The 12302-nt window shown below is 38.8% G+C and overlaps 1 protein-coding gene across 35 annotated transcripts in view; it reads right to left on the bottom strand.

Moving 5' to 3' along the window:
- LOC105070277 (uncharacterized) overlaps window positions 1-12302 on the bottom strand; it is a 246329-nt gene that overhangs the window by 215395 nt on the left and 18632 nt on the right. For 6 of the 35 annotated variants that reach the window (XM_074361104.1, XM_074361038.1, XM_074361033.1 and 3 more), the window contains one exon: window positions 2447-2545. The exons of the other annotated variants lie outside the window; for them this stretch is intronic. In XM_074361104.1, coding sequence (XP_074217205.1) covers window positions 2539-2545 — 7 coding nt within the window. In that variant the 3' untranslated portion in view covers window positions 2447-2538. The remainder of the gene's footprint in view (window positions 1-2446; window positions 2546-12302) is intronic. 35 annotated transcript variants of the gene reach the window in all.

Here is a 12302-nt window from a genome sequence, read left to right on the forward strand (position 1 = left end):
TCTCTTCTGACGAATCCTAGAGAAATGACTTTAATGTTCATTTTCCACTCCGTGCAGCCTGTGATCCTACAATTACGATGTTATCTCACCTTTGTAATAAATAATTAGATATTGGCTTCTCTTACACTATCTGTTTTCTCTTCCTTGTAGCAGACACACTTGGCCACATCACCTGGTGCCCCAGATTTCAGCACAGCAGTGAAGAACAATACTGTGCAAGTGACCAGCATCCCATTTCAGGATGTGCCTTGGCCCCTCTCAGATTTGAGACTTTCTCTGAAGTCACTTGAGGCAGCTCATCTCGCAAGTCCTCCACATAGGCACAGCTTGGAAGTGCGTGATGCAAAAGCACCTCTGGGGCGGTCCCCAACCAATGGGAGACAGGAATCAATGGATAGTTGAGTCAGCCACCCTGTACTCGCTGGAGCATCTCTAAGGTGAATTCTAAAAGGGCTCCAATAGAATTGAGCACGACTTGTCTGTGAGGTAGCCAGCTCAGTAGCCCGCCCTTTACCCACTGGGTGTCTCACCCCCCACTCCCTCCTTCTGCCTCCTGGGATTAACTCCCAAGTAAACTAGGGTGCCCACATAGTAGCTTCAAGCTCTGCTTTCAGGGAGACTCAAATTAAGTTGGTCTTCTTGATGACAACTGGAAATCATGAGCAGGACACTCTAAGTTCATGGTCTCCTTTATGACAATGATAATCAAAATACTTCCTTTTGTCTAATACCCCAGGTTTGTTCAGGGAGATAAATGTCTTCCAGTCTGCTGGAGCCAATACAGTTCCAAAGATGGAGAATTTTAATGCATTCGTAAGTTAATATTGGCTGAAAGAGTTACAAGGATTGGCTTATTTTACGCTACCATCTGACTGCGTCTCCTGGAGTCTCTAAGTCACTGTTCCTCATTTTCACTGTCTTAGAATACGTGCCAGCTGACTAGGAATCAGCTGTTCAATTCATTCTGAGTAAGACTAACACCTCCCCTTACATTAATAGATTCTTCGACTTATTGCCCAGAGATGATTTGGGGAAAGAACAGGTATATTGTCCTTGAAATTAAACTTGCTTTCAAAGTAAGGCAAAGATTTTTTGAAACAAACATTTTTGAAACTTTTTTAGAACGTACTAGTTAAACACTAAAAGAGTAAGTGTGTTTGCATTTATTAAACCGGAAAACAAATTTACATTTCCAAAACCAAAGTTCTCTCAACAGTTCTCAAGGTAATTTTATGTATTACTTTGCTTTCATTTGGATTTTTTCTTAATGAATTGTTTTTTTCACCTCTAAAGTAATGACTTTTTACAAAATACTAATAATGCCTTACATTTGCATGGTGCTTTCAAGTCTTGAAATGACTTTAACTTGAATTTTTTTAATTGAGGCTTAGAAAAAACGTTGTGAGATAATGATAATACCTGGCTTTACAAATAAGGAAACTGAGACCATGTTGCTAATAAGCAGCACTGTCAGCATTCAAATGTAGGTCTTCCAGCTACATAATAAGTTCAATAATAAGCCATTTGTCTCCTAAGTATTAAGACTTCCAGGAAGAAAGCCTCAAAAATCACTTCAAGCATTCCACAGAGTGAAATGGAAGCGCATTTCTCAGCAATAATATTCAGAAAATAAGACAAAAAGTGAAGTCTCTACTTCATGGAATGAATGACAGAAACAAGTAACTTCATTAGTTCATCAAGAAAAGACACTGGTTACTTCCTAGGTGTCCAGACTCAAGGAGGGACAGTTTCATTGAGCATGCAATACTGATAAGACTACCAACCTGATAAAACATGAGAGCTTTAAAGGACCCATTTTGATTTATCCAATCAATGATCCATAAAGTCAAAAAATCTCTCTAAAATAGAACTTGACATGATAGACTGCAATAATTCTGTGGGGGCTCCGGGGCTCTATCACATTAATGGCGCCCTGCATTTGCCTGATCGACTACAGCAAATCTTAGAGACGTGCTGATTCTCAGAAAAGAAGTGCCGTTGATCAAGGACATGACATGGTAAGGTGTTAACACTAGGGCCCCGGACAATATCCCCTGTGGTTCCACACAGTCACCTTATGACCTGCTTGTGTGTGATGATGCTAACTTTGTTATGCTCTTGTCTTGCTCACTAGCAGTTATATTTTATGTGAGTGGCTCCCCATCCCTCATATAAAATGTGTTTGGTCCTCTGTGACCTAGTGAAGTAAAAAATGATTTACATGACTTACTACATTCAAGAAAATATTATTTAAAAGCATTAACATTGATGGTACAGAAAAGTAAGTCCTTTGCAATCACAAAATCCAGGACCATTTCTCAGTAATGAAGAAATGAAAAAGTAACCATTGCAAAGAAAAAAAAAGTATGATTAAGTGAACTTTGCTGAAGGAAGGGAAATAAGTCCTAAAGCTTTGTCTTTGGTGGAAATTATATTGGTCACTCACCTTTACCACCTCTAAGCTATCGATCAAGGCTTTCTTCTCCATGGTGCAGAAATTAACTTTGCAAGCAAAACTTTGTCTTTATCCAGCACTCTTTATAAACTAACAGTGGGAAAAAAAAAAAAAAGCCCAAGTTTTCAGAAATACACCCCATCATTCTCTTTTAATAATACACTGAGTTGCTTAAATATTTTAGAAGTTTGACCTTTCATTTTAAAATCTAATGAGTTGTTTTCCCTTTTTCTTACCTTCTTGAACAATTTAATCATAAATTCAATAAGTAGGGCATAGGGTGCAGCAAAGCAACCAACAGGCCAGCAGGGATTGCGGCGTGGGAAGCTGAAGAGCCCAGCTCAGGGTGCCAGAAATTGAAGTGAGTAAGAAAGTCATGCATGTAGGAAGCTTACCCAGAGTACAGTGCCAGCCTAGAAGAGCGAAGGAGCATCCTCATAGATGCGTGACCTGGCACAGGATGTCAGAGGCCAAGCAGAATGATGAGAGCTTCCATGCGAGCAGGGAATAGCAGGGGAAATGGGACCTTGGTTACATACAGGGGAGCAATCAAATAAGTACATGTACATTCAGTATAAATGGAGCCATTCACTGTTGGAGAAGGAAGATACAAATACTGAAATGGAAAAAAATAGAAAGAATTCAATGGTGTTGGATTGAAATTGAAAGTGTTGGTATGAACTCATGGATGTTGATATATATATTGATAGATAGATAAAGTAAGAAATAAACATATGTGTGTATGTGTGCATATTATATATATTTTAGTTTTCCCCTCTGAGACACTCTGAAAGCAGTGGCACCCCAATAACCATGAACACACTCAGTATCCAAATCTTGGCTTCTAAATACTACTCTCACTACAAAGGAAACAGGTCTCCTTAGAAAAATGACCAACTCTAGAATGGGACAGAGAAAGTGTAAGATGAACCTAGAATGTGTTGCAGTGCCAGAAAGTAAAGAAATGCCCAAGGAATAATGGAGACACATCAAAAGAATATAAGAACAATCAAAGTGGCTCCCACAACAATAATTTTAGCATCAAAATTAAAAAATGATAGTAGTGGATTTTAGTCCACAAAATGAAATAGTTGACCATGAGTTCATAAAGACATAAACAAATAAAGAAATAACGGGAAAGTCTGAAGAGGCCCGAGATGTTTGCATTGTTTTAAATTACCTCACCATGGGACAGTTACTACTCACAGAGGAAGAAAGAGTAACTTCGCTGTGATGAAACCTAGCAGATAACCACCTTAACCTAGTTATCAAAGTGAACATCACCAGTGATCGGACAAGTCACAATCCTGTACCACAGGATGCAGTGAGAAGAAAGCAGCATCACTTTTGTGATATTCCTTCCAAAGATGCATGAATTTAAATGAAAGGTAAAATTAGAAAAATTGGAATTGAAGAACATTCCATGAAATAACTCGCCCATAAGCTTCAAAAGTGTCAAGTTCATGAAATTCAAGATTGAGGACTTTGCCAAATCTACAGAGTTAAAGAGACATGCCAGCTAAATGCAGCACATCATTCTCAACTGGATCTTTGTGCTATAAAGGACGTAACTGGAACAACTGGTGAAACTTAAATGGGACTGAGGATTACATGATAGTAAGACACCAAAGTTAAGCTCTGATTCTAAAGCCTGATTTTGATGGCTGTACTGTGGTTCAGGGGTAGAGAGTCTTAGACTGTAAGTCTGTTAAAGTATTCTTGGGTCAGGGGGCATCATGTTGGCAACTTGCTTTCAAATGGATTGGCAGGAGTCAAAAATTCTTTGTATTATTTTTTCAACTTCCTATAATTTTATGATTGTTTCAAAAAATTTTAAGCTTATCAAGTTGTTATAGTTGGTATAAATTTATGAGGGTAAGAAATACATGAATTTTAATTCCCATAAAATAAAACAAATGTGTATAATCTACACGAGACCCCACACCTTCAGTGATGTTCTTATTCTAAACCCTATCCCAAGCTTTGACTAAAACAAATAAAAATGGATTAACTTATTATATGATATAAATAATACAGAAAACGGGGAGAAATTAAAAATATTAAATGTGACTTAGCTAGTATCTGTCCCTCGACCCACACCTAAGGAGAAGTGGAGGAACTCATTCATCAGAATATAGTTCTATTTAGCACCACAGTATTGTAAAATGAGCTCTCTTAGACTTGGCTTGCCCTCTCTGGCTTGTTTCCATACAGATTTGACTGTCTGACATCAAATCAAAAGGAAGAAGGAGAGAATTTTATGATGGAAGAAAACACAACCTCTTTGCTTTGTGTAAGATTTAAACATATGCATAATTTTTAAAAAATTGATTCAATAATTGATACAATAATTAAATTTCTCTGGCAGCATTTACCTCGTTATACCAGTGATTGATAACCAGTAAAAATCAAGTCGCAGATTGTCATTCCAGCTTGCCAAGTCTGAGGTGGATGTTCCAGAATGCTGTTTCCTCTCCCAAATACTGTTATTTCAGCCCATATGTGATTACAGTTCACCATTTTTCCAATTGATTTTTCTTAAGCAATTACAATTATCTTGCATGTGTCCGCCTATCACAGGAGACAGTGGCGTGCAGTGAAAAATGGACTGGAAAAGAAATGGGAGCCGACTCTGCCACAATCTGACCATGACTTTGGATAAAACACTTAACCTCAGTCTGCCTCAGTTTCCACTCCTATAAAATTAGAGTCCCAAGCAAGACAATTTCTAATGTTCCTTTAAACTTGCCTTATGTCTTCTTCATTTTCATTCAAGGCATTATCTTAATTAAATTGCAAGTGACCAGCTTTAATTTGTTTCATTTTCTCACAGTACCTAGTACAGTTTTTTCATTGTGGTTTTTTTGAGGGGGAATGTTTGCTTCTCATAGGGCCTCAAACATGTTAGCAAATGTCAGTATCTTGTCTTAAATTTGTAAAAACTTATACAAAAAAATTTTGTATAAAATAGTGCAGAAATTATCCACTATCAGCAGACTTGTTATTTTGGTGTTGTTTCAATTTATGATTGCAATTTTGCACCTGCTAAGAAAATATATTTTTCATTGGGAGTAATGAAAGCCTGCTCAGTTTCAGCCATCCCTGTGTTTGTTTTCTGATATGCACACCTGAGGACAAATTCCAGATATATGAATTGTGTTAAAAATTTAAGCTATTTATAGGATACCAATCAATCAATAAACATAATAGAAATGTATCTATTGTAGAAACAGTAAATGGAATCTATAAAATATAGAATTTCTATAAGACATACCTTTAGTATTTCAAGATACTCCTAAAGAAAATTAAAATTTATTAAGGCTTCTCTTCTCAATTAACAATTTACTTAGAAATTCATTTTCTTATAAACTAACAATCTAGGCATTGAGTTGAATAGGTAATAACCATTTGAATTTTTAATGTTTCTTAATGTATATAATTGATGCCCGTTGTTTCATTCTGTGAATTATTTGCAGAATATAAGCTTTAACAATGTGGTGAAATGAATAGAAGGTTGCTAAGTAATGTAATTTATTCCTCATAAGTTAACTTTGTCAGAGATTGAGTGTCAAAAATGAAGAGCTCTTTGTAACATCAGATAAAGTATTGCTTTTCTTTTTAACTAGGTATCTACTCTTCTATAGAAAATCCACTTGCTTCAAATGGATTTTTAAAAGTCCCCAAACCCATAAATCCCGAGTCTCTATAAGCATTCAGTGGACACAAGCACAAACACACTAGTCAGATTCCATCAATAAAGATAACTTACATAAAGAATCTGTTTACACAGTAAATTAAGACACAATCGTGCGAGAGTTCTTCTCAGACAGTGTGGTTTTATGAAAAGGAAGACATTTATGAAGATTCAAAGTACTTGGTTCCCAAAAGTCCAGATTTCATTTACATTTTTCTATTTAAAAAGTTAGATACCAAAAAAAGAAAAAATCTTACAATCGTTAAGAGAAAAATAACACTCTTCCATTAACAGATGAAAGAACCATCATAAATAATTTTCTTTAAAGTACTTAGGAAATTTATCCCCATCAGTTCATCTCCTGAATTAGTCAAAGTATTCATCAAAATGTAGCAAGCTATTTAGCACAATAGAACAAACTCCTGCTCTTCAGAAGTTTACATTCTAGTTACGTATTCAGAATCCTAACTGTTGTACTCAGCAAAACTACATACACTGTTAAGATATTTAATTTATCAAAATAAAATCTTCAGAGTAGTTACAAATCAGATGTGATGAAAAGATATCTACAAATACTAGTTGCTATGATTATTGAAATACAGATGGGTCAGGGACAGAACAGAATAAATAAATGAGACAATAAACTCTAATGCGTAACACAAAATAGATCAATCTCTCACACATAGTAGTTCTTGGGTCCAAAAATCTTGGGGAATTTTACGCTTGGAGGCCAACATCCAAATTAAGACTCCCAGAAACGTAAGTAGCATTTTCATTTTTTCAGAGAAAACAGTCAGGATAGAGAATATTTAATGAAGACTATTCACCCATTAAAATGTCATAATTGCGGGGCTGGAGTTTGGGGAGAGGGGATATCCATTTGCTCCTGTATCAATTTTGGAATATGAATTAACTGAAGAGTTTACGACAATTGGGAAAAGCTTAGACACTGTTAAATATTTGAAAACCCTAGGAAACCACACAAATGTAGAGAGAGCCTATGAACTCCAGAAATCATTTACAAAAAGCATGGAAGTCAGTCCAGGGATGATTACAATATAGCAAACTTGGCTTGGGAGCTCATTTCTGCCTTTTCCTGTCTGTAACCATAGCAACAAGCACAGAACCCCAGCACAGAAGAGGTGCTCTCTAAATATTGGCTGAATCAATAAATGAATGAGCCTCTCAATCTCAAATCTATGGTCTTTTTCTTTTGAAAAATCAGAACAGAACTTCTTGTCCAGTGTCTGACTCAGCATTTGGCATTTCCCTTCTTGCTCATTCCCCAGTATTGTGCTTTTCTGGACTGACGTAAACCCCTCTGGCCATACTGGCCGCATAAACACAATACAACAGGGGAGATGGGCATTCCACCCCCTGATCAATTGGGGCAAAATATGATTGTTTCAATTTCCTTGCCCTTTGGGAACCCAATTTGAAACATTTGTAATCTTTGTCCATGCCAAACCAACTGTTTTTAGTCAACGCTTAAAGAAATGTGTTAAAGATTCTGTTTTTACATGATTCTTAATGCTAATGAGTTCATCCCTCTCATGATCACACATCTTTCTGTAAATGTCAAACAGGAGGTAGCTGACAAGGTCATGGCCATTAAATACAGGTTCACGGACATACACATGGTTCTTGACAGGAGTCATCTATGGCTAACCTTTGACTTTCCCTGCTTCTATTACTTGAATGTCAACAACTGTGCACAATTTTCACATTACTCTGTCAGTATATGTCAAAATTTCCAAACATCAATGCATATCTTGTATATTTAAATGGATATCCTTTATTGCTTTGTAAATGTGATTTTTCTGAAAATGGTGTAGATCCCTTTATTTTAACATTTTTCAATAGTTACCCTCCTTTGGGACTAATGAGCATTTTCACATATAGTCTTAGTTTAAGTTCACAGGAGGCTGAGCCTGAGATAGGGAGCCTTATGTCACTGATTCTTTGAGGGAGTGAGTGTTTCAGAAGAAACCTGCAAGTCAGTGAAGGAAATAGGACAGCGCACGGGGCGAAGCAAAGCAAAGATGTGATTTCCGCTAAGCCTGGTCTCAGCCTGATCCCACAGAGAGTTTTGGAACAAGAGTGACACCACAAATGTTGTCCCAACTTAAGGCAAAGGAGCAAGACTTTCCTATTTCTTTATCAGCCAAGCGGGTGTGTGCTGCCCTTGCTTGGGGGTGAGGGGTGTTTCCCCCAGGCAACTTCCAGTTAGATGGCCTCCATCTGTGGAAGTCAGTTCTCTAGCAACTGGGGCAGCTGTGGCCTTTCAAAGCTAACACACACCAAGTAGCTGGGGGTGGGGAGGGTGAAGGGGACAGGCAGGATGCTAGCCTCCCAGAGGATATTTTTTTCTGATATTTAATTTGACCAAAAAAAAAAAAAAAAGCTAAAGTGGTACTTGTAATAAAATCTTAAAATCCAAGTGCAGCCTACCCTAGGAATTCAGTTCTGGACATTGCATCCCATGAGCAATAGACACTGTGTAAGTCGCTTATGCCAAGTTTTATTTCATAAAAGAAAAAAAAATTCAAATGACTTTCAAATGTGTATTCACCAATGGCAGTAATTTAGGAAGCTTCTGTACCACGTAAGTCAGAGCAGATTTACGAGCACAGGCAGAGGTTTTCCTTTCACGAGGGTAGGATCTCCCCTCATTAAGGGCAGTGGGCCGGCTTTAGCCAGGGCCCTTCCCAAGGAGCACTGAACAGGAGAGGGCATGACTGTACGATCCCACAGCAACTTGGGAACATAGGCCCTAGTCCCTTCACTGAAGCCTGTTCTCTGATATCACAGTGTGTCTCCATCCTTTCCTTCTCTGCCCCTTACATTTAGCGTCTTGCAGGATTCATCACCCCCTTTTCCTTGTTCATTTTTTTCCCACGCCATAGACTGCTTGTTCTTCTTTCACTGGACTGACTATTAAAGAAGCAAGACTAGCTCTCAGGTGGACCCAGTGAGTGGAAGAGTCAGAAGCAGCCCCTTCTCCTTCCCTCTTGTGTTTGCGTACACTGATGACTGAGCCCGTGATGAGGGACAGTTCTGTACAGGCATCAGGACTACTGCCCAGTCTTCCTTGTTGCTTTATCAGGACAGAGGAATGGCTGACAGCACAGGCTCCGGATGCTGGCTTGTGCCCAGCTGAGAGGGCTGCTGCGGCACTTGGAATGTCAGGCTCTTTCTCTTCTATTTGCTTGTTGTCTGGCTGCCTTAAGCGAGAGGCAGTAAATGAAGGTCAAAGATAATGACATGTAGCTTTCAAAGAGGAAGGGGGAACCAGTGACTGCTACTACTATACATCTAAGAGTAAAATGTGAGGCAGGCCCTGATGGAGCCTGGTATATATATGATTTTGAGGACCTAGAAATACCCAAATTTTACAGGAGAACACAGCAACCACCTTATCTGGGAAGAAATGAGTACTGTGAAGACTATGGGATGGCTACAAAGGCTTGCAATCCACATCTGCAGAGATGCGCCAAGGGTTCCAGAACAACCATTAGGAGAGGATGTGAGGTCAGATATAAGGAGTGCCCTTCTCATGAGTCATGGAGGGCGGAGTCTGGAAAGGATAAGCGCAGACTCGCATTTGGGGTTGGGAAGTTTCTTCTCTAGGCAGTCAGCGCTCCTGGGGCACCAAGCCAGATTTGAAACTCATGTTTCCTTTTTTCAGAGTTTTTCACTTCAATTGGTTTAATCTGGAATCTCACCTATGACATATCTCCCTCATCTCATATAGTTTTATCTGTCCAAGTCTTGGCTATATTGGGGACAATATCAGAAAGTTCTTTAGGACTTTTTTTTTTTTTTTAGCAATTTATGTGTCACTTTAGAAAGGAGATACTCACAAAATCTATTTCCCACTCAACATTTGATGACAAATGAGGCACAGAGAGGTTAACAGCTTATCTGATGTCACACAGCTATTTAGTGAGCTATTATAAATTACTGCACAATCATTTTTCTCTCATTACTTCTCACTGGCAGGCTACATATTAAGTAATTATATTTCCCCTTTGAAGATTCTTTATCTCAGAGGCACTTTATGACCCAGAACTACTACACCACAATGATAATTTCTTATTTCTGTAGCTTGCACTGTTCCCTCTTCCTGGAAAGTTCCCCACCTCAGCCTAGCCTGTCTCTATATCCACGCTGTACAGTTTTACAGCCTTCTTCAGGGACCCCAAGATGGGTTAGGAACATCTCATCAATACCATATTGTATTATTATAACAACTTATTTACGTACCTTCTCTGCAACAAGAGGTGCCTGTCTTATCTTTAAATCCACTAAGTCTGGTATAGTGATTGACAGTGTGTAGGTGCTTAATAAATTTGTACTGAGTGAATGGAGGAGCAGATTAATGAATACAGATATGGATGTACAGATAAGCGGAGGTATAAGAGGTTATAAGAAGAGCTAAGAAACGATGATAGTTTATTTAGATAACCAAGGAAGATGCAGGTCGGCTGCTATTTTTGTTTTCCTGCACAAGGCAGTCTACAACTACGTCTGCCGATAAATGCCGTTACCCTACTGCCAGGTTCCATCTAGATCTTGAAGAATCTAGAACTTAAAGAGCCCATCAAAAAGTTGCCCAGTGCCTAAAACATTGCCTGATTTGCAGTAATTGCTCAGTGATTATTAATTAAGTGAATAAAATGCAGAATATGTAGGATTATCACAAGGAAATGTTTTAGGGAGATGAGGATAGAATCACTAACTCTTAACCTTCCCAGTGATAGGAGTACCAGAGAAGGCTGGAATCCAGCCATTCCAGCCCTGGGTATATACGTGAGAGAAATAAAAACGTAAGTCTTCACACAAAAAGTTGTACGTTAATGTTAACAGCAGCAGAATTCATAATGGCCAAAAGGCAGGAGACAACCCAAACGTCCACCAACTGACACGTGGATAAACAAAATGTGGTGTGTGTATATAGATACAGATACAGATATAGATATAGATATAGATATATAGATACATACAATGGAGAATGATTTGGCCATAAAGGACTGATAGATGCTACCACATAGATAAACCTTGAAAACATTACGCTAAGTGAAAGAAACCAGTTACAAAAGATCACACGTCATATGATTCCATTCATATGAAATGTCCAGAACAGGGAAATCTATAGAGGTAGAAAGTAGATCTGCAGCTGCTTAGTGCTGTGGGGAGGGGAGGCAGGATGGGAGGCGTGACAGGTAAAGGATATGGGGTTTCTTTTAGAGGTGATGCAGTGTTCTAAAATGGACTGTGGTGATGGCTGCACGTATCTGTGAGTATACTAATAATCACTGAGTTACATTTCGAGGCGAATTGTATGGTATGTGAATTATACCTCAATTAAGAGAGAGAGAGAGAGAGAGAAACATCTCAGACTAAAGGCGGTCCATGAGAATTCTCTCAGTATGTTAAAGAGATTCATTTCATTTCAGGCATTTGCTGAAGATGTCCCAGACTGAGGACCTCATTTCTACCCAGCCAACTTCCAAGGCCCCAGTCAGAGCTCATTATTACTCAGCCTGTGTTAGCCAGCTTTTACATTGTGAAATCTTCTTTTTTGCGGTTGTATATACTAACCAGCTGAACCATATTAAAAAGTCCTTGTCCAAGCCACACGGACAGTTTCAATACCAAACTAGCATTTATTGCATGCCCATTACGCGCCAAGTGCTTCGCATATGTCATCTCTAAGCCCCATCGTAACTCCAGGAAGTAGGCTGTATTACTTCATTTTATAGAGGATGATATGGGACTGAGCTTAGCTAATTGCCACGTTGTCACTATGTGGGAATTGACAGGCCCAGGTTTAAGGTATGTGTGTGATTTACAAGATCTGTACTCTATTCACCAATTTGTGTCCTCAGGGTCTAGCGTGGTGGACAGAAACGCATAAAACCAGAATAAGAGAATAAGGAAGGAAAGTATGGCCTGTCTGATAAAGACAAACAACCTGATCTGGCGTTCCAGTGTGGGAACAGGGATGCGAGACTGTTTAAAATCCTGCCCTAATGACCTGCGCGACGACACAGCTCTCCTGGGTCTAGGACCACTCAAGCTGTCTGCTTGAAGGCGGAGCTTTTAAATCTTGTTCTAGCCGAGCAAGCGCCAGCATCCTCCCAGGTCAGT

Source organism: Camelus bactrianus, chromosome 1 (assembly GCF_048773025.1).
Source record: "Camelus bactrianus isolate YW-2024 breed Bactrian camel chromosome 1, ASM4877302v1, whole genome shotgun sequence".
NCBI lineage: Eukaryota > Metazoa > Chordata > Mammalia > Artiodactyla > Camelidae > Camelus > Camelus bactrianus.